This window comes from Saccopteryx bilineata, chromosome 1 (assembly GCF_036850765.1).
Source record: "Saccopteryx bilineata isolate mSacBil1 chromosome 1, mSacBil1_pri_phased_curated, whole genome shotgun sequence".
Taxonomy (NCBI): Eukaryota; Metazoa; Chordata; class Mammalia; order Chiroptera; family Emballonuridae; genus Saccopteryx; species Saccopteryx bilineata.
Window position 1 is genome coordinate 395,975,351 of NC_089490.1, and position 19,862 is coordinate 395,995,212.

The 19,862-nt window shown below is 40.4% G+C and overlaps 2 protein-coding genes across 2 annotated transcripts in view; one reads left to right on the forward strand and one right to left on the reverse strand.

Moving 5' to 3' along the window:
• Positions 1-19,862, forward strand: part of LOC136320889 (secretoglobin family 1D member 2-like) — a 113,995-nt gene that overhangs the window by 16,806 nt on the left and 77,327 nt on the right. The window lies entirely within an intron of this gene.
• LOC136320888 (mammaglobin-A-like) lies at positions 15,624-17,363 on the reverse strand. The gene is made up of 3 exons (XM_066254030.1): positions 17,259-17,363; positions 16,722-16,909; positions 15,624-15,813 (listed from the first exon to the last, which is right to left on the reverse strand). The coding sequence occupies exons 1-3, from the start codon at positions 17,311-17,313 to the stop codon at positions 15,775-15,777; spliced, it is 282 nt and encodes a 93-aa protein (XP_066110127.1). The 5' UTR covers positions 17,314-17,363; the 3' UTR covers positions 15,624-15,774.

A 19,862-nucleotide genomic window follows, 5' to 3' on the forward strand; every position in this document is an offset into this window, starting at 1 on the left:
AGTTGTCCTCCTACTTGCTGATTCAATCCTCTGCTCTATCTATCCTGTTTTTAATTCCTTCCATTGTGGTCTTTATTTCTGATATTGTATTTGTCATCTCTGACTGATTCTTTTTTATACTTGCTATTTCTTTATTTAGGTGTTCATAGTGACCATCCATTGTTGTTCTAAGATCCCTAAGCATCCTTACAATCATTATTTTGAACTCCGCATCTGGACGTTTGATTATTTCCATATCACTCATTTCATCTCCTGAAGCTTTCTCTTGTGGTTTCATTTGGATTGCACTTTTTTGTCTTCTCATTGTCTGTGTTTGGGTGTTTTGTTAGTAGAGTTGGTTGAGTCTAGGCTTGGTGTTGTCTGCTTCCAGTTTTCAGTTGTGGTATTTCTAGGTCTCCTTGGGTTGGTATCATTTGTTTTGTAATCCACTTTTGGATTTGGGCAGCTTTGAAGTCTTGATTTGTTTGTTTTCTTAACAGGTGATAGTCTTGTTTACTGATCTCAGCAGGGAGCTTCCTTGAAACTGTATGCAGGAATGCGATGGGTGTAACCTGAGACTCTGAAGGCCTCTTTCGCCAACTAATCTTTCTGGGGGCAGGGTTTTTTCTCAGCTTCAGTAGGGGGCGGTGTATCTCAGATCTCCATGGAGACCTGTGTTACTGCCCCTCCTCCCCATTTCTTGTTTTCAGTTCTGTCTTGTTGCGCTGATTGGAGCTGGAGAGATGTCTGGAGATCTCTGATCCGGAAGCAATTCAGTACAGTTTTGTGGAAGGATCAGTCCCTCCCCCAGATATGGCCACCTCCAGCACAGATGAGTCAGCTTTTTTTGGTCATCTCCTGCATTTCTTAGCCTCTCACAGTCTGTCCCTGTTTCTCTCCTTTCCACTTGGGAGATAAGCTGGTCTTTTTAGCACACCTCGCTCCCTGGTTGCCAGGCAAGTGGCTGTGAGCAGTATTTTCTGCTCTTTTTTCTGGAGTGAGATCCCCTCTGGGCTCTCAGCCTCACCCCACTTTCTGTTTCTGTAAGCAGGGGAGATTCAGGTGCTCCCTACCAGATTTTTTTGTGGCTTCTTCTTTGCTCCTTGGTTTTTGAGAGCTGTTCTTCTATTCCAGAGTTGGTTTTTCACACTTATTTTTCCTAAATTGATTTGTGTTCCAGTTTTGTGGTGAGAGCTGGGCGTCTCTGTGTCTGCCTACTCTCCTGCCATCTTCAGGTCTCCTCTTTTCCCCAATATTGATTGGATTGTTTATCCTCCTGGTGTTGAGTTTTACAAGTTCTTTATTAATTTTGGTTATTAACCCCTTATCAGATATATATATTGGCGAATATATTCTCCCATTGTGTGGGTTGTCTTTTTATTTGTTAATGGTGTCTTTTGCTGTGCAAAAGCTTTTTAGTTTTATATAGTCCTATTTGTTCATTCTGTCCTTTATTTCACTTGCCTTTGGAGAGAAATCAGCAAAAATATTGTTACAAGAGATATTGGTGAGTTTACTACCTATGTTTTCTTCTAAGATATTTATGGTTTTGTGACTTACATTTAAGTCTTTTATTTATTTTGAGTTTACTTTTGTGAATGGTGTAAGTTGGTGATCCAGTTTGATTTTATTGCAAATACCTGTCCAATTTTCCCAACATTATTTGTTAAATAGACTATCTTTATTCCATTGTATACTCTTACCTCCTTAGTCAAATATCAATAGTCCATATAAGTGTGGGCTTATTTCTGGGTCCTCTTTTCTGTTCCATTGTTCTGTGTGCCTGTTCTTATGCCAGTACCAGGCTGTTTTGAGTATGATGGCTTTGTAGTATAACTTGATATCAAGAAGTGTGATACTAAGAGAGAAGATGGCAGTGGAGTAGGCAGATGCACAGACGCCCAGCTCTCACCACAAAACTGGAATACAAATCAATTTAGGAAAAATCAACATAAGAAACCAACTCTGAACTGCAAGAACAGCTCTCAAAAACCAAGGAGCAAAGAAGCCACAATAATCCTGGAAGGGAGCGGCTGAATCTCCTCTGCTTACAGGAATGGAGGGGGGGTGGTGAGGTTGAGAGCCCAGAGGGGATCTTACATAGGGAAAAGAGCAGAAACTACTGCTCACAGCCACTTACCTGGCGACCAGGGAGCGAGGTGTGTTGAAAAGACCAGCTTATCTCCCAAGTGGAAAGGACAGGGAGAAGGACAGACTGTGAGGGGCTAAGGAATGCAGGAAACGAACTAAAAAAGCTGACTCATCTGTGCTGGAGGTGGCCATAGCTGGGGGAGGGACTGAACCTTTCACAAAACAGAGCTGAATTGCTTCCGGATCAGAGATCTCCGACATCTATCCAACTCAAATCAGCGCAACAAGACACAGCTGAAAACAAGAAGTAGGGAGGAGGGGTAGGAACTCAGGTCTCCATGGAGATCTGAGATACACCGCCCCCTACTGAAGCTGAGAAAACACCCTGCCCCCAGTGAGATTAGCTGGCTAAAAGGCCTTCAGAGTCTCAGGTTACACCCATCGCATTCCTGCATACAGTTTCAAGGAAGCTCCCTGCTGAGATCAGTAAACAAGACTATCACCTGTTAAGAAAACAAACAAATCAAGACTTCAAAGCTGCCCAAATCCAAAAGTGGATTACAAAACAAATGATACCAACCCAAGGAGACCTAGAAATACCACAACTGAAAACTGGAAGCAGACAACACCAAGCCTAGACTCAACCAACTCTACTAACAAAACACCCAAACACAGACAATGAGAAGACAAAAAAGTGCAATCCAAATGAAACCACAAGAGAAAGCTTCAGGAGATGAAATGAGTGATATGGAAATAATCAAACGTCCAGATGCGGAGTTCAAAATAATGATTGTAAGGATGCTTAGGGATCTTAGAACAACAATGGATGGTCACTATGAACACCTAAATAAAGAAATAGCAAGTATAAAAAAGAATCAGTCAGAGATGACAAATACAATATCAGAAATAAAGACCACAATGGAAGGAATTAAAAACAGGATAGATAGAGCAGAGGATCGAATCAGCGAGTAGGAGGACAACTAGAATGAAGGCATGAAAGCAGAGAAGAAAAGATAAAAGAGACTCAAAAAGTGTGAGGAAACTCTTAGAGAGCTCTGTGACAACATGAATAAAAATAGCATCCGCATCATAAGGGTTCCTGAAGAAGAAGAAAAAGAGCAAGGAATAGAGATGTTGTTCAATCATATCATAGCTGAAAACTTCCCTAAATTAATGCAAGAGAAACTCTCACAAGTCCAAGAAGCACAGAGGACTCCATTAAAGAGAAACCCAAAGAAACCTACACCAAGACACATCATAATTAAAATACCAAAGCTAAGCAATAAAGAGAAAATATTAAAAGCTGCAAGAGAAAAAAACATTATCACCTACAAAGGAGCTCCCATAAGGATAACATCTGACTTTTCAACAAAAACACTTGAGGCCAGAAGGGAAGGGCAATAAATATTCAAAGTAATGCAGAACAAGAACCTACAACCAAGACTACTTTATCCAGCAAAGCTATCATTTAAAATCGAAGGAGAAATAAAAAGCTTCCCAGACAGAAAACAACTCAAGGAATTCATTACAACCAAACCAATGCTACAGGAAATGTTAGGGGGCCTGTTGAAAACAGATCAAAGTGGGAAAAGAATATAGCAAAAAAGGAATACACCTTTAAAGAAGAAGATAGCAATGAACAACTACATATCAATAATAACCTTAAGTGTAAATGGGTTAAATGATCCAATCAAAAGACATAGGGTAGCTGCATGGATAAGAAAACAGGACCCATACATATGTTGTCTACAAGAGACACACCTTAGAACAAAAGACACACATAGATTGAAGGTAAAAGGATGGAAAAAAACATTTCATGCAAACGGAAATGAAAAAAAACTGGGATAGCAATACTTATATCAGACAAATTGGACTTTAAAACAAAGGATATAGTAAGAAATAAAGAAGGCCACTACATAATGATAAAGGGAGTAGTCCAACAGGAAGATATATCTAATATAAATATCTATGCACTTAATGTAGGAGCACCCAAATATATAAAGCAGACTTTGATGGATTTAAAGGGCGAGATCAACAGCAATAGTATGATAGTAGGGGATTTCAATACCCCACTAACATCACTAGATAGATCCTCAAGAAAGAAAATTAACAAAGAAATAGCAGACTTATTGGAAACACTTTCACCCTAAAGCAGCAGAATATACATTCTTTTCACATGCTCGTGGTACATTCTCTAGTATAGACCACATGTTAGGGCTCAAAAGTGCTCTCAACAAATTTAAGAAGACTGAAATCATATCAAGCACTTTCTCCGATTACAATGGCATGAAACTAGAAATGAATCACAACAGAAAAGCTCAAAAATTCTCAAACACATGGAAACTAAATAGCAGGGTGTTAAATAATGAATGGATTAAATGAGATCAAAGAAAAAATAAAAAAATTCCTAGAAATGAATGACAATGAGTATACAGCAACTCAAAATTTATGGGACGCAGTGAAAGCAGTACTGAGAGGGAAGTTTATAGCACTACATGCACATTTTTAGAAGCTAGAAAAAGCTCAAATAAACAACTTAACCCTGCATCTAAAAGAATTAGAAAAAGAACAGCAAGTAAAGCCCAAATGTAGTAGACGGAAGGAAATAATAAAGATCAGAGCAGAAATAAATGACATAGAGGCTAAAGAAACAATATAGAGGATCAATGAAACTAGGAGCTGGATCATTGAAAAGGCAAACAAGATTGATGAACCTTTAACTAGACTCACCAAGAAAAAGAGAGAGAGAACTCAAATAAATAAAATTAGAAATGAGAGAGGAGAAATAACTGACACAACAGAAATACAAATTATTGTAAGAAAATACTATGAAGAACTGTATGCCAAAAAACTAGACAACTTAGATGAAATGCACAAATCCCTTGAAACATACAATCTTCCAAAAATCAATCTGGAAAAATAAGAAAACCTAAACAGACTGATTACAACTAATGAGATCGAAACAGTTATCAAAAAACTTCCAACAAGAAAAGTCCAGGGCCTGATGGCTTCACAATGGAATTCTAGCAAATATTCAAAGAAGAACTAACTCCTATCCTTCTCAAACTATTTCAAGAAATTCAAGAGGAAGGAAGACTTCCAAGCTCCTTTTATGAGGCGAGCATAATTCTGATTCCAAAACCAGGCAAAGACAACACAAAGAAAGAAAATTATAGGCCAATATCTCTGATGAATATAGATCCTAAAATCCTCAACAAAATATTAGCAAATGGGATCCAACAATATATGGAAAAAATCATACACCATGATCAAGTGGGATTTATTCTGGGGAGGCAAGGCTGGTACAATATTCATAAATCAATCAATGTGATTCATCACATAAAGAAAAGGAAGGAGAAAAACAATATGATAATTTCAATAGATGTAGAAAAAGCATTTGATAAAATCCAGCACCCATTCATGATCAAAACTCTCAGCAAAGTGGGAATACAGGAAACATACCTCAACATGATAAAAGCCATCTATGAGAAACCCACAGCCAACATCATACTCAATGGGAAAAAATTAAAAGCAATACCCTTAAGATCAGGAACAAGGCAGGGGTGCCCCCTTTCACCACTCTTATTTAACATGGTCCTGGAAGTCCTAGCAACAGCAATCAGACAAGAAGAAGAAATAAAAGGCATTCAAGTTGGAAAAGAAGAAGTAAAACTATCATTATTTGCAGATGATATAATATTGTATATAGAAAACCCTAATGTCTCAGTCAAAAAGCTACTGGACCTGATAAATGAATTCAGCAAAGTTGCATGATTTAAAATCAATACTCAGAAATCAGAGGCATTTTTATACACCAACAATGAACAGTCAGAAAGAGAAATTAAGGAAGCAATCCCCTTCACAATTATAACCAAAAAAATAAAGTTCCTAGGAATAAACTTAACGAAGGAGACTAAAGACCTGTACTCAGAAAATTACAAAGCATTGATAAAAGAAATCAAGGAAGATACAAGCAAGTGGAAGCATATACCGTGCTCATGGTTAGAAAGAATAAACATCATTAAAATGTCTATGTTACCCAAAGCAATCTATAAATTCAATACAATACCAATTAAAATACCAATGACATACTTCAAAGGTATAGACCACATATTCCAAAAATTTATATGGAACCAAAAGAGAATATGAATAGCCTCAGCAATCTTAAAAAGGAAGAATAAAGTGGGAGGTATCACAATTCCTGATATCAAGTTATACTACAAGGCCGTTATACTGAAAACAGCCTGGTACTGGCATAAGAACAGGCATATAGATCAATGGAACAGAACAGAGAACCAAGAAATAAACCCACAGTTCTATGGACAACTGATATTTGACAAAGAAGGTAAGGAAATACAATGAAGTAAAGACAGCCTCTTTAACAAATGGTGTTGGGAAAATTGGACAGCTACCTGCAAAAAAATAAAACTAGATCACCAGCTTACACCACTCACAAAAATAAACTCAAAATGGATAAAAGACTTAAATGTAGGCCGTGAAACCATAAGCATCTTAGAAGAAAACATAGGCAGTAAGCTCTCCGACATCTATAGGAGCAATATATTTGCTGATTTATCTCCATGGGGAAGTGAAATAAAAGACAGGATAAACAAATGGGACTATATCAAACTAAAAAGCTTTTGCACAGCTAAAGACAACTAGAACAGAATAAAAAGAGAAACTACACAATGGGAGAACATATTTGACAATACGTCTAATAAGAGGTTAATAACCAAAATTTATAAAGAACTTGTAAAACTCAACACCAGGAAGACAAACAATCCAATCTAAAAATGGGCAAAAGAGATAAATAGACACTTCTCCAAAGAGGACACACAGTTGGCCAATAGGCATATAAAAAAATGCTCAATATCACTAATCATTAGAGAAATGCAAATTAAAACCACAATGAGATATCACCTCACACCAGTCAGAATGGCTCTTATCAACAAAACAACACAGAATAAGTGCTGGCGAGGATGTGGAGAAAAGGGAACCCTCCTGCACTGCTGGTGGGAATGCAGACTGGTGCATCCACTGTGGAAAACAGTATGGAGATTCCTCAAAAAACTGAAAATCAAACTGCCTTTTGACCCAGCTATCCCACTTTTAGGAATATACCCCAAGGACACCATAGAACGGCTCCAAAAGGAGAAATGCACCCCCATGTTTGTGGCAGCATTGTTCACAATAGCAAAGATCTGGAAACAGCCCAAGTGTCCGTCAGAGGATGAGTGGATTAAAAAGCTTTGGTACATATATACTATGGAATACTACTCAGCCATATGAAATGATGAGATCGGATCATTTACAATAACATGGATGGACCTTGATAACATTATACGGAGTGAAATAAGTAAATCAGAAAAAAAAAACTAAGATGAATCCATACATAGAAGGGACATAAAAATGAGACTCAGAGACATGAACCAGAATGTGATGGCAACAGGGATGGGGGTAGGGGGGAGGGGGGATGGGGTGAAGAAGTAGACCGGGGTTGGGGGAGGGGAGGGGCACAAAGAAAACCAGATAGAAGGTGACAGAAGACAATTTAAGTTTGGGGGAGAGGAATACAGCACAATCAAAGGTCAAAATAATCTAGAGATGTTTTCTCTCAACATATATACCCTGATTTATCAATGTCACTGCATTAAATTTAATAAATAAATTAAAAAAAAAGAAATGTGATACTCACCACTTTATTCTTTCTCAGGATTACTGATGCTGTTTGTGTTTTTTTTTTGGTTCCATATAAATTTTTGGAATATTTGTTCTATATTTTTGAGGTATGCCTTTGGTATTTTTAATAGAAATTGCATTGAATTTATAGATTGTTTTGGGTAATATAGACATTTTAACAATGTTTATTCATCTTATCCATGAGCATGGTATATGCTTCTACTTGTTTGTATCTTCTTTGATTTCCTTTAACAATGCTTTGTAATTTTCTGAGTACAATTCTTTAACCTCTTTGGTTAAATTTACTCCTAGGTACTTTATTTTTATTTTGCAATAGTGAAGTGTATTATTTTCTTAACTTTTATTTCAGATAGTTCATTGTTGGTGTATAAATATGCTGCTGATTTCTGAATTTTGTTTTTATATTGTGTCACCTGGCTGAATTCATTTATCAGGTCCAGTCGTTTTTTGACTGAGACTTTAGGGTTTTCTATGTACAGTATCATATCATTGGCAAATAATGATAGTTTTACTTCTTCTTTTTCAATTTGGATGCCTTTTATCCCTTCTCTTGTCTGATTGCTGTGGCTAGGACTTCCAGGACTATGTTGAATAAGAGTGGTGAAAGGGGGCACCTCTGCCTTGTTCCTGAGCTTAAGGGGATGGCTTTTAACTTTTGCCCATTGAGTATGATGTTGGCTGTGGGTTTGTCATAGATGACCTTTATCGTGTTAAGGTATGATCTTTGTATCCACACTTTGCTGAGAGTTTTGATTATAAATGGGTGCTGGATTTTATCAAATGGCTTTTCTGCATCTATTGATATTATATTGTGTTTTTTTTTATCTTTTCTTTTGTTTATGTGTTGAATCAGATTGATTGATTTTCAGATATTGTACCATCCTTGTCTCCTTAGAATAAATCCCACCTTATCATGCTGTATAATTTTTTCATGTATTGCTGGATCCAGTTTGCTAGTATTTTGTTGAGAATTTTAGCATCTAAATTCATCAGGGATATTGGTTTATAGTTTCCTTTCTTTGTGTTGTCTTTGCTTGGTTTTGGAATCAGTATTATGCTTGCCTCATAAAAGGAGTTTGGAAGTCTTTCCTCCTCTTGAAATTTTTGAAATAGCTTGAGTAGGATAGTTCTTTGAATATTTGGTAAATTCCCCTATGAAGCCATCTGGCCCAGGACTTTTGTTTGTTGGGAGTTTTTTGATAACTCTTTCAATCTCATTTGATGAAATCGGTCTGTTCAGGTTTTCTGATTCTTCTATATGGATTTTTGAAAAATTACATGTTCCGAGGAGTTTGTCCATTTCATCTAGGTTGTCTAATTTTATGGCATAAAGTTCTTCATAGTATTTTCTTACAATCTTTTGTATTTCTGCTGTGTCTGTTGTTATTTCTCCTCTTTCATTTCTAATTTTATTCATGAGTCCTCTCTCTCTCTCTTTCTATTTTTTATTGATGAGTCTGGTTAAAGGTTCATCAATTTTGTTTACCGTTTCAAAGAATCAGCTCTTGGTTTCATTGATCCTCTATACTGTTTTTTTATCCTCTTTGATGTCATTTATTTCCACTTTGATCTTTATTATTTCTTTCCTTCTACTTCCTCTGGGTTTTATTTGCTGTTCTTTTTCTAGTTTTATATTTTTTTGTATTTTTAAAATTTATTTTTATTAGAGAGAGAGAGAGAGAGAGGAAAGAGACAGATTGAACGGGGGGATTAACAGGAAGAATAAACTCCCATATTTGCTTAGACCAGGCATTCCTGGGGTTTCAAACCACCGACCTCATCATTCCAGATAGATGCTTTATCCACTGCGACCCCACAGGTTAGGCTTTCTAGTTTCTTTAGATGCAGGGTTAAATTGTTTATTTGATCTTTTTGTAGATTCTTAATGTATGCCTGTAGTGCTATGAACTTCCCTCTCAGGACTGCTTTTGCAGTGTCTCATAAATTTTAACTTGTTGTTTTTTCATTTTCATTTATTTCAAGGAAATTTTTTATTTCTTTCTTGATCTCATTGTTAACCCATTCATTATTTAGTACCATGGTACGTAGTTTCCAACTGTTTGAGCATTTTTCAGTTTTTCTATTGTAGTTTATTTTTAGTTTTACGCCATTGTCATCCGAGAAGATGCTTGATATAATTTCAATCTTCTTAAATGTGTTGAGACTCAGTTTGTGTCCTAGCATGTGGTTTATCCTAGAGAATGTACCATGAGCACTTGAAAAGAATGTATATTCTGCGCTTTAGAGTGAAAGGTTCTGAAGATATGTATTAAATCCAGTTGATCTAGTGTGTCATTTAAGTCTGCTGTTTCTTTGTTCATTTTCTTTCTTGAGGATCAGTCCAGTGATGTTAGTGGGGTATTAAAATCCCTACTATTACAGTATTGCTGTTGATCTTGTCCTTTATGCCAATCAAAATCTGCTTTATATATTTAGGTGCTCCTATATTAGATGCATAGATATTTATAATGTTTATATCTTCCATTTGGATTGCTCCCTTTATCATTATGTAGTGCCCTTCTTTATCGCTTACTATAGTCTTTGTTTTAAAGTCTATTTTGTCTGATATAAGTATTGCTACCCCAGCTTGTTTTTCATTTCCATTTGCATGAAATATTTTTTCCATTGCTTTGCTTTTAGTCTATGTGTATCTTTTGTTTTAAGGGGTGTCTCTTGTACATAGCATATGTATGGGTCCTGTTTTCTTATCCACGCAGCTACCCTATGTCTTTTGATTGGAGCATTTAATCCATTTACATTTAAGGTTATTATTGATATGTAGTTGTTTATTGCCACTTTATTCTTTAAATCTACATTCCTTTTTTACTAGAAATTTTCATTCTTTGTTCTGTTTACATCAGGCCCCTTAATAATTTTGTGGTATTGGTTTGGTTGTAATGAATTCCTTGAGTTTTGTTTTTTTTTGGCGTGGGTAGCGCTTTATTTCTTCTTCAAGTTTAAATGATAGCCTTGCTGTATAGAGAAGTCCAGATTTTAGGCTCTTGTTTTGCATTACTTTGAATATTTCTTGCCATTCCCTTCTGGCCTCTAATGTTTCTGTTGAGAAGGCAGATGTCATCTTCATGGGAGTTCCTCTGTAGGTAATAAATTGCTTTTCCCTTACAGCTTTTAGTATTCTTTTTTATTTCTTAATTTTTGTATTTTAATTATGTGCCTTGGTGTTGGTTTTGGGTTCATCCTGAATGGAACTCTCTGTGCTGCTTGAAATTGTGTGACTTTTTTCTTCATCAATTTAAGGTAATTTTCAGCTATGATTTCTTCAATCAGATTCTCTATTCCTTCTTCATTCTCTTCTTCAGGAACCCCTAAGATGTTGATTTTATTTTTTTGCATGTTGTCACAGAGCTCTTTTATAGTTTCCTCAGACTTTTTGAGCCCCCCCCTTTTTTTTGCTGCTCAGCTTCTGTGCTTTTTTTCTTTTATCTTGTCCTCTAACTCACTGATTTAACCCTCAGCCTTATTCATCCTGCTTTTAATTTCTTCCAGTGTGGTCTTCATTTCTGATATAGTATCTGTCATTTCTGACTACTTCTTTTTTATTATTTCAATGTCTTTTTTAATACTTGCTATCTCCTTATTTAGGTGCTTGTTACGTCCATCCATTGTTGCTCTAAGATCTTTGAGCATCCTAACAGTCATTATTTTAAACTCTGCATCTCATTATTTCTGTCTCATTTAAATATTTTTCTGGAGATTTCTCTTAATCAATTTGGGTTACATTTCTCTGCCTTCCCATTTTGTCTGTGTATGAGAATGGTGTGGTCACAGGATTCCAAGGGGTGGGCTTCTGTGTTCCCTAGGTGTGGTCTGTCAGCAGGAACACCTCCTCCTCTGCCACAGCCTCTGGTATTCAGGCACAAGCATTGCTGGTGTAGGCCCACTGCAGTGGTTGCTGCAGTTTTCACTTCACCTCCACGAGTGGGACTGTGTTTGCATGCCTGGGCTTCAAGACATAGCTGGCCTCCTGCCTCTGATCTGCTCCCACCAGTGAAACTGTGTTTCTGCATCCAGGCCACAAGCCTTGGCCAGCCCTTGACCTTCACTTTGCCCCCACAGTCAGGACTGTGCTTGCGCTCCAGGGCCATAAGTCTCGTTTCCATGGGCGGGACTCCGTGCCTGTGCCCAGCTGCAAATTTTAGCTGGTTCCTTGGCTTTCGCCTTTCCCATGCAGGCGGGGCTGCAAGTGGGACAGCTCTCAGTTGCCCCACCTGCAGCTGTGAGTTGGACTGTTTCCTTGCGCCACTTTTGCCGCTGTGGTCTCCTTTAGTCTCCGCCCCGCCAGGCAAGACTTTGCTTGCGCCGGGGCTCAGTTGTAGCCAACATTAGTTTCTGCCCCTCTGGGAAGGACTGCACTCATACTCGGGCAGCAGACACAGACAGCACCCGGTTTCTACCCCCGACAATGAGACTGAACTTCTGTGTTCGACTGTCACTTGCCCTTTGGTGAACATTCAGCAGTGTAGGGGTGGCGATGCAGCTCAGACCTTAGCACTCAATATGTATCCCTGATGGCTCCCTCGAGTAAGCCATCAAACTTTTGAATATCCTAAAAGTTTTTTGTATTCAATATTTACTTATCAAAATTGTTTAAAGTAGCCTACAATATGCTTTGTGAGGTTTTAAATTACAAATCCATATTTTTATATATCTACAGCTTGCAGGTTTTCTTCTTCTTCTTAAGTAAATCTAAGATATTTTATATCTCCCAAGAAATTTGTGCTCATTTCATTTAAATTTTCAAATTTATTACCATAAGTTGTTCCTGATATGTGTAGAACCTGTAGTTCCTGAACTTCTTGACCATTAATTTATTACTGTCCGTGAGTGGGAAGTGGAAACCATGGCTGTGACTCCACCACGGGTGATGCCATTGATGAAAACCACATCAGTAGTTAAACAATGAGCTATTTCTGCTGTTTATAACAGAGACTGTTTAGTTTATCAGCAGGCATTCCCTACCTTAATGTCCCATTCACAACGTCTCCCGGTAACGATTTGGCAATATTGCCACAGCACAAAGATAAGTGTCCATCACTAAATTCTTCAGACCCGGGGTTTCTGACCACATGGATAAACCTTGAGGAAGTATGATAAGAGAAATAAGCCAGTCATAAAAAGACAATTGTTGTATTTTGTAGAGTAAAACATCTCTAAGAACAGAAGGTAGAAATGTAGGTTGTGGTGGTGGGTGGTGAGAAAACAGGAGATGCTAAGGGTATAGACTTGCACATTAGGTGATGAGAAGGTCCATATTGGTTGCTCTGCAGAGTGAATGTTCTAAACCCGACTAAACTGTATATTTAAAGTGCAGAGAAGTGTAACATTTATGTTATGTGCATTTACTATGATTAAATTTTCTTTTAATTAACAGCCTCTCAATGAAGAATGAGGAAAACAAAATAAAAACAACCATGATACAAAAAATATTTCAGTTCCTTGAATAAACCATCTGCAACTCTAACATTCTTCCTTGGTGATTGACTAACATGGGGGTTTTAGAGAGACACAACGACACACGCATGGTTCTCGTGTGCGTGTGTGTGTGCACGCACACACACACACACACACACGCAGCTGGGGATCTCACCCTACCCCTTGGCACTGGCTCTCTGGACCCAGCACTGCCGCCCTCCATCACCAGCTTCCCAGCCCACACCTTGGTGGGCCTGGACTGCTGGCACTCACTAGTGTTCCCGGCACAATTCACATCATTCATACCAACTCTTATTAGGAACACAGACTAACGTCCTCTGACTGACACCTCCAACCGTGTCATCAGATGAGAAGTGCACCTGGGACAGACAGGAGCATGTAAATGAGCTCTGCCTTCCCCACGGCAGCTCAGGGCTGTGCTGAGGCTGGATGAGGCCAAAGTGAGCAAAGTACAGAATCAGAGGAGGCGGGGGCATCCTGGCCGCCCAATCAGGCTTCACCTGTGACCCTGCCTCCTGCTCCCGTCCCTTCTCGGAGTTGCCATTGCTCAGAATCTTTAGGCCTTTCCTCCCTTGTGAGCCCCTGGCTGATCTGACTGGGTAATGGGGATCCAGCGACTACAGCCCTATCTCCCCTTGGGACTCCCCAACAGAACCTTCTCCTTCTTTGTGGACACGCCCACTGCAGCCTGAAGAGGACAGGCTCCTCCCAGGTGGCCCAGGGCTCATCTGAGCAAATGCAAACTACTGTAAATGCGTCAGAGAACCAGAACTGAGCATGGCCCATAAATTCTTAATAAGTGTGTTTATGTGTGTGTGTGCACATGTATGCACATATGTATATAACAAATAAAATGTAAAGGGTAGGTCCAGGTAAAGGGTCCTTTTGCCAGGACCTAATGATGTCACAGGCTGGAGGTGTTTTGAAAAAATGGGAGGAATTTCCTCATATGACTTATTGAGTCTTTGGTACTTGTGGCCACTTCTTCGTAAAAACATGTTAAATAACATATCTTATAATGACATTAAAATAAAGATGCAGGCCATGGCCGGTTTGCTCAGTGGTAGAGCTTCGGCCTGGCGTGCGGAAGTCCCGGGTTCGATTCCCGGCCAGGGCACACAGGAGAAGCGCCCATCTGCTTCTCCACCCCTTCCCCCTCTCCTTCCATTGTGTCTCTCTCTTCCCCTCCTGCAGTCGAGGCTCCATTGGAGCAAAAGATGGCCCGGGCACTGGGGATGGCTCCTTGGCCTCTGCCCCAGGCGCTAGAGTGGCTCTGGTCGTGACAGAGCGACACCCCAGATGGGCAGAGAATTGCCCCCTGGTGGGCGTGCAGGGTGGATCTTGGTCGGGCGCATGCGGGAGTCTGTCTGACTGCCTCCCCATTTCCAGCTTCAGAAAAATACAAAAAATAAAATAAAAATAAAAAATAAATAAAGATGCATATACCCTCAGAGATTCATTGGTGCATATTGATTATTACTATATTTGCTTTTGATTAACATTTTAAAAGACATTGTAACACTTTTTTGGGACCAAAAGGTATTGTCTGCCTTGTTCCCTGTTTGGGATATGGCTGGTGGAAGTCAACCCAGGCAGGAGCTGAGTTGTCCTGAGAAGGGGTCAGGGCTCAGGCTGAGTGAGAGGGACCCGTGCTGGTGTGAGCAGAGGGCGCTCGTCACCCACCCCTGGTGTCAGGCTAGTGGGGATGGGCCACAGTGAGGAGAGCTGAGTCCGAGTTAAAATCACTCACTTTGCTTCTTTCCCAGGGAATTCCAACCTCACTGCTGGTTGGTCATTGTGGGATGAAAGGGTGGACCAAACTGCCCCCTGCAGGCCATGACCAGGGACAGTCACACAATTGAAGGAGGGACCAAAGATATCCATTATAGGGTAAATAAATTGTAATGAAATATTTTTAAAATTCAAAATTGAGGTCACACATTAATTTTCCAGTCAAGACAGGATTCAGCCCTGCTTTGCCTGAGTCACCTGTGTCACTGGTTCTGTCCCCTTCTGGCACCTCTGGTCAGGGACAGAGAGCACCCAGAGAGGAGTCTGAGTGGTAAGCAGGGCACGGCGTGGACACAGGGACAGCAGTGGATCTGGGACAGGAAGCTGAGCAGATGCAGCAACAAGACCTGGGAGCCCACAGTGCTCATATGGACCCAGGAAGGTGGGTTGATGAGGAGAGAGCATTGCTTTTCAATGCACCGGGTCCATGACAGGCAGCAGATGCTGAGGGACAGAGTGCCTTTCTGATTCTCAACCCTCCATTCATGAGTTCTGTGATGAGAACTGTGTACAGGCATGTGCGCACATGAGCAACATGTGTGTGATTGTGTCTCTAAAACCCCCGTGTTAGTCAATCACCAAGGAAGAATGTTAGATTTATAGATGCTTTATTGAAGAGAAAATGTATGTGAGGTTTCAACAGTTGTCTTGCAGTCTGTAGATCAAAAGACAGAAAAGGATGCTAAGTCATGGTTTCTACTCATCATCGGCTGGTTTTTGATCATTCCCTGTAGTTTGAGCCAAAGGTCTGGTGCAAAGTTAATATGCCTTACACCAAACGCTATTGTATATTGCATCCTGGAAAACAAAAACAGTCATCGCTTACATGTCAGTTCTTCTAACAAAGGACAATCCTGAAAAACAAACATTTCCTCTATCTTATCCCTAGATTGGTCCACACCCAGCGGCAGAGAGCTGGTGGTGGACATAATATCGGAATTCTGTGCTGTGTCCTCCCACTCAGGAGACCTCTGCTGATGCCAGAGGGGCCAGTGCTTCCAGCAGTTCCCCAGCGGGGATCCCTTTGCTGATTTTCCCTGCATGTTTCCTCTTCCTCAAGAACTTACCCAATGAATACACTGTGTTGTCAGTTTTCAGTACCTCAGCCCAAATACGAGGCAGCGTGCAGTTTGAGCTCCTGCATGGCCTGCATGTTAAGAACTAGGGCAAATGGACAGATGCCCACACCCTATCCTTTTTTAGGCTACTAAACTTTCTAGATGTTCACTCTTACAGATTTGTCTGATTTAGTGTTTTCTTTTTAAATATTTCCCCTCATCTTTGATTGGAGAGGTTGTTAATATTTTTTAAGTTTTAATCATGATAACTACACGTAACACCCATCTCTGCACTCTAAATATATAGACTAATTGGTAAGAATATTCACCAGCAGAGCAACCAATCTCCTAGACCAGTGATCAACTAATGTGCAACTCTCCAGGCCTAATATCTCCCATTTCCTCACTGCCCTCCCCTGCACACCGCTGTACTGAGCGGAAGGGAAGCCTTTATTCAAACACCCTTTTTCTTCTCACATTTTCAGTAGTCACTCACTGGGTGTCAAAGTACTCACACTCGGTAACAAATAAATTCACTGAAATAAAATAAACTGTGAACAACTGTAGCTTTGAAGAAATTAGTATCTACCTTTGACATTGTCTATTTCTGACTAGTGGTTAAAAGCAGTTAAGAAGAAAACAACTTACCACCATCACTTGGGCATTTGTCAAAGTTTTTTTACTCTGTTGGAGAAAGCACTGCTTCGCTTCTCTTATGGCCCCTTCTGCTGCTTCATCTGGTATAAACTGTCTGAAATTTTCTACGTATTGATTCTCACTCACTTCAGGGTCAATTGCCTGATTGATCACCTGGCTCACAAGTGGGCAGCCAGAACCTGGGATAAAAGTGTGCAAAAGCGACTCAGTCACAGAGGCATGAACTGCTTGTTGGGCAACTGTGATGCTTGTCCTTCTCCCACATCCCAGATACATGTCCATTCAGAAAGATGGCGGGGAATGTTCTGAGTCCCCCGACAGTAACCCAGGATCTGGGTATTTTTTAAGCCCTCACACACTGCTTCCTTGTTTCACACACACACACACACACACACACACACACACACACACACACACACCCCTACAAACTGGAGAAGTGAGATGCCCTGTACTGGGGTATGGGGAGCAGAGATCTCCCACAGCGACTCTGACAACAAGCCCCCCGAGCTCCGCCCAGTGTGGACTCACCTGCGTAGCAGTAAAAGGGGAGGACAGCAAGCACGAGGACTGGGAGCAGCTTCATGGTCCTGGTAGCGGCTCTGGCTGATCACTGTGGTGTGGCAGGAAAGAAGGATCTCACTTTGGAGATGAGTGTCCAGAACTCCTCCTTTTATTCTCCAGGAGGCCACCTTGACTCCTCCCATGGATGAAGGAACAAGTCACCAGACACACCTGTCACTGGCCCAGGAAAGGACCGTGGAAATCCACCAGAACCCATCTAGTCTGTGCTTTGTGTGTAGAAACTAAGGAGACAGAACTGTAGAAACCCTCAATTTTTTTCTATCTGTAGCAATGGCAATATCATTAGATAAAATTGATGTAGAAGGTCCGTCACTAAATGGATGGAATGCCAAGGCAGCAGCACAGACTGATTCCCCTGAGCAAACTGATGTGTGGTCTCCCTCCCCATGAGGTAGACATATCATCTGTGTCCAGCTATAGCCAATTTGACAGAAGAACTCAAGTGACTTGATCATAGCCACACAGCTACTGGGTAGCAGAGATGGGTGGGGAGGTAGGTGTTGTGGGATCAGAGAGCTCTCAACTCTACCTATCTCCTTAGTTTAAGCCTTATGGACCTTCAGTTTATGAGTCAAGTGGATTCCTGTAACCTTGATCTGCACAGCAGCTCTATGTGACCTCCAGGTAGATTTCTGTGCAGGCCCATTTGTGTTCTATTCAAGGCCTTTGCTCCATGTGAAGTCTTCTCCACTGTCCCTGCCTGGGTGCCTTGTAGTCGAAACTATTTACTCCCAATAACACATCAAAGAGAGAACCCACTGCTGGTGTTAGATCATGGCCTTGAATCTTTGGGTTCACATTCCAGGGACCCAATGGCTTCAGTGTTCACCTGTGTCCTGGTGACGAGGACCTGACCTCATGGCTCTTTCCTCCCTGTTCATCTTCTAGAGAGCATGGCCTGCGCTCTTCAGGACTGTGGGTGACAATTGCGATACAGTGGGTGTCTAATTAGGTGTTTTATTACTGTTTTTGGAGACAGTTTGCAATTCTACTAAGAATTCTCTGAGTATATAACATGTTTTATTAGTGAATTTATTTAAAAGGAGTTAAGTCATTTAAAATAGGGACTCTAAAAGACAAAGCTCATTCCCAACTCTAAACCCAGATCAAGCTGACATCATGGTGCTAATACCATGTACATAGTTTTCTTAGAGATAACTGGGGGATTTCCCATCAGTAGAGCCAGGGTAGGAAAACAAGAAGTGGGAGCCTTGACATCCAGGCGCAGGGCCACCTCAGCCCTCTAGTACCTGGAAATAAATATTAGCTTAATCCAATCTCACCCGGATCCCTCTACTGACTTGGGACAGGGAGCCGGATTTGGAAGCTGAGTCAATATCACTTATCACCTCCCGGTATTTTTCTTTGGCTCATTCACCAAAACTTACATAGCTTGATATTTCTACAAAAAGTGTGGTTAAGTATTTAATCCACATACACATGTGACAGTCCATATGGCTTGTTAGATTAATACAGCAAATCTTCTCTATTCAGTTACTAATTTCCCTCCAGCTAATGTCCATGTTTTCTTATTAACCATTGGACTCCAGAGCTTGAATCTGTGGTCATAGGGGTGTTACAAGGGGAATAAGAGACATCTAATACATATTTCCAGTGCTAGAAGCATGCTTCTCTACTATGGCTGATTTTCTCCCTCCTTGTACCCACCATTGTGGGCATTTTTCCATCCCCAGGATATTTTGCTGTCCCCTGGGGTGGGTGGTGACCATTGGCATCAAATGGGTAAGACCATGTTTGCTGCTAAAAAACCTTGGCTGCTCAGGGTACCCACTCAGAAAAGACTCCTCAAACTTTAAAGGCACTAAAGCCACAGCCAAGACACCCAATCATAGAGACATCCATGACTGCATTTGTCCTTGTAGCAAAAGATGAGGACTGCCCTGTGCTTTCACATCAAGAGGACAGTGAGGAGCCGCTGTGCTGACTGATGGTGGCAGTAGAGAGGTCACGTGTGACCTCTAGTAAATGAAGCTCATCTCCAAGGTCAGGACTTTGCCAAGCTTGTCTTCCCACCTGCAGGTCCCCACCTTCTCCTCTCTATCACCCTCACTGACTTTGTCCTTCAGGATCCATTCAGTCCTCCCCTGCTCACAGTCTTCCTCAAGAAGAATGCAATCTTACAGGGGTTTTGTTCTCGTTGAATATCTATAGGCCTTTATTTTCTAAGTTAGAATCTCATTTCTTTTATAAATAAATTTTTATTAATTTTAATGGGGTAATATCAATAAATCAGGGTACATATTTTCAAAGAAAACATGTCCAGGTTATCCTGTCATTCAATTATGTTGCATACCCATCACCCAAATCAGAATGTCCTCCGTCACCTTCTGTCTAGATTTGTTTGTGCCCCTCCCCATCCCCCTGCCCCTTCCTCTCTCCCTCCTTCCCTCCCCCCTGTAACCACCACACTCTTGTCCATGTATCTTACTCTCATTTTTATATCCCACCAATGTATGAAATCATGCAGTTCTTGTTTTTTTCTGATTTACTTATTTCACACCGTATAATGTTATGAAGATCCCACCATTT

Coding starts and splice junctions, on each gene's coding strand:
- LOC136320888 (XM_066254030.1), bottom strand. CDS start 17,313: ATGAAGCTGCTCCCAGTCCTCGTGCTTGCTGTCCTCCCCTTTTACTGC. Junction 16,910..17,258: donor CCCCTTTTACTGCTACGCAG/GTGAGTCCACAC, acceptor CTTTTATCCCAG/GTTCTGGCTGCCCACTTGTG. Junction 15,814..16,721: donor CAAATGCCCAAGTGATGGTG/GTAAGTTGTTTT, acceptor TTTGTTTTCCAG/GATGCAATATACAATAGCGT.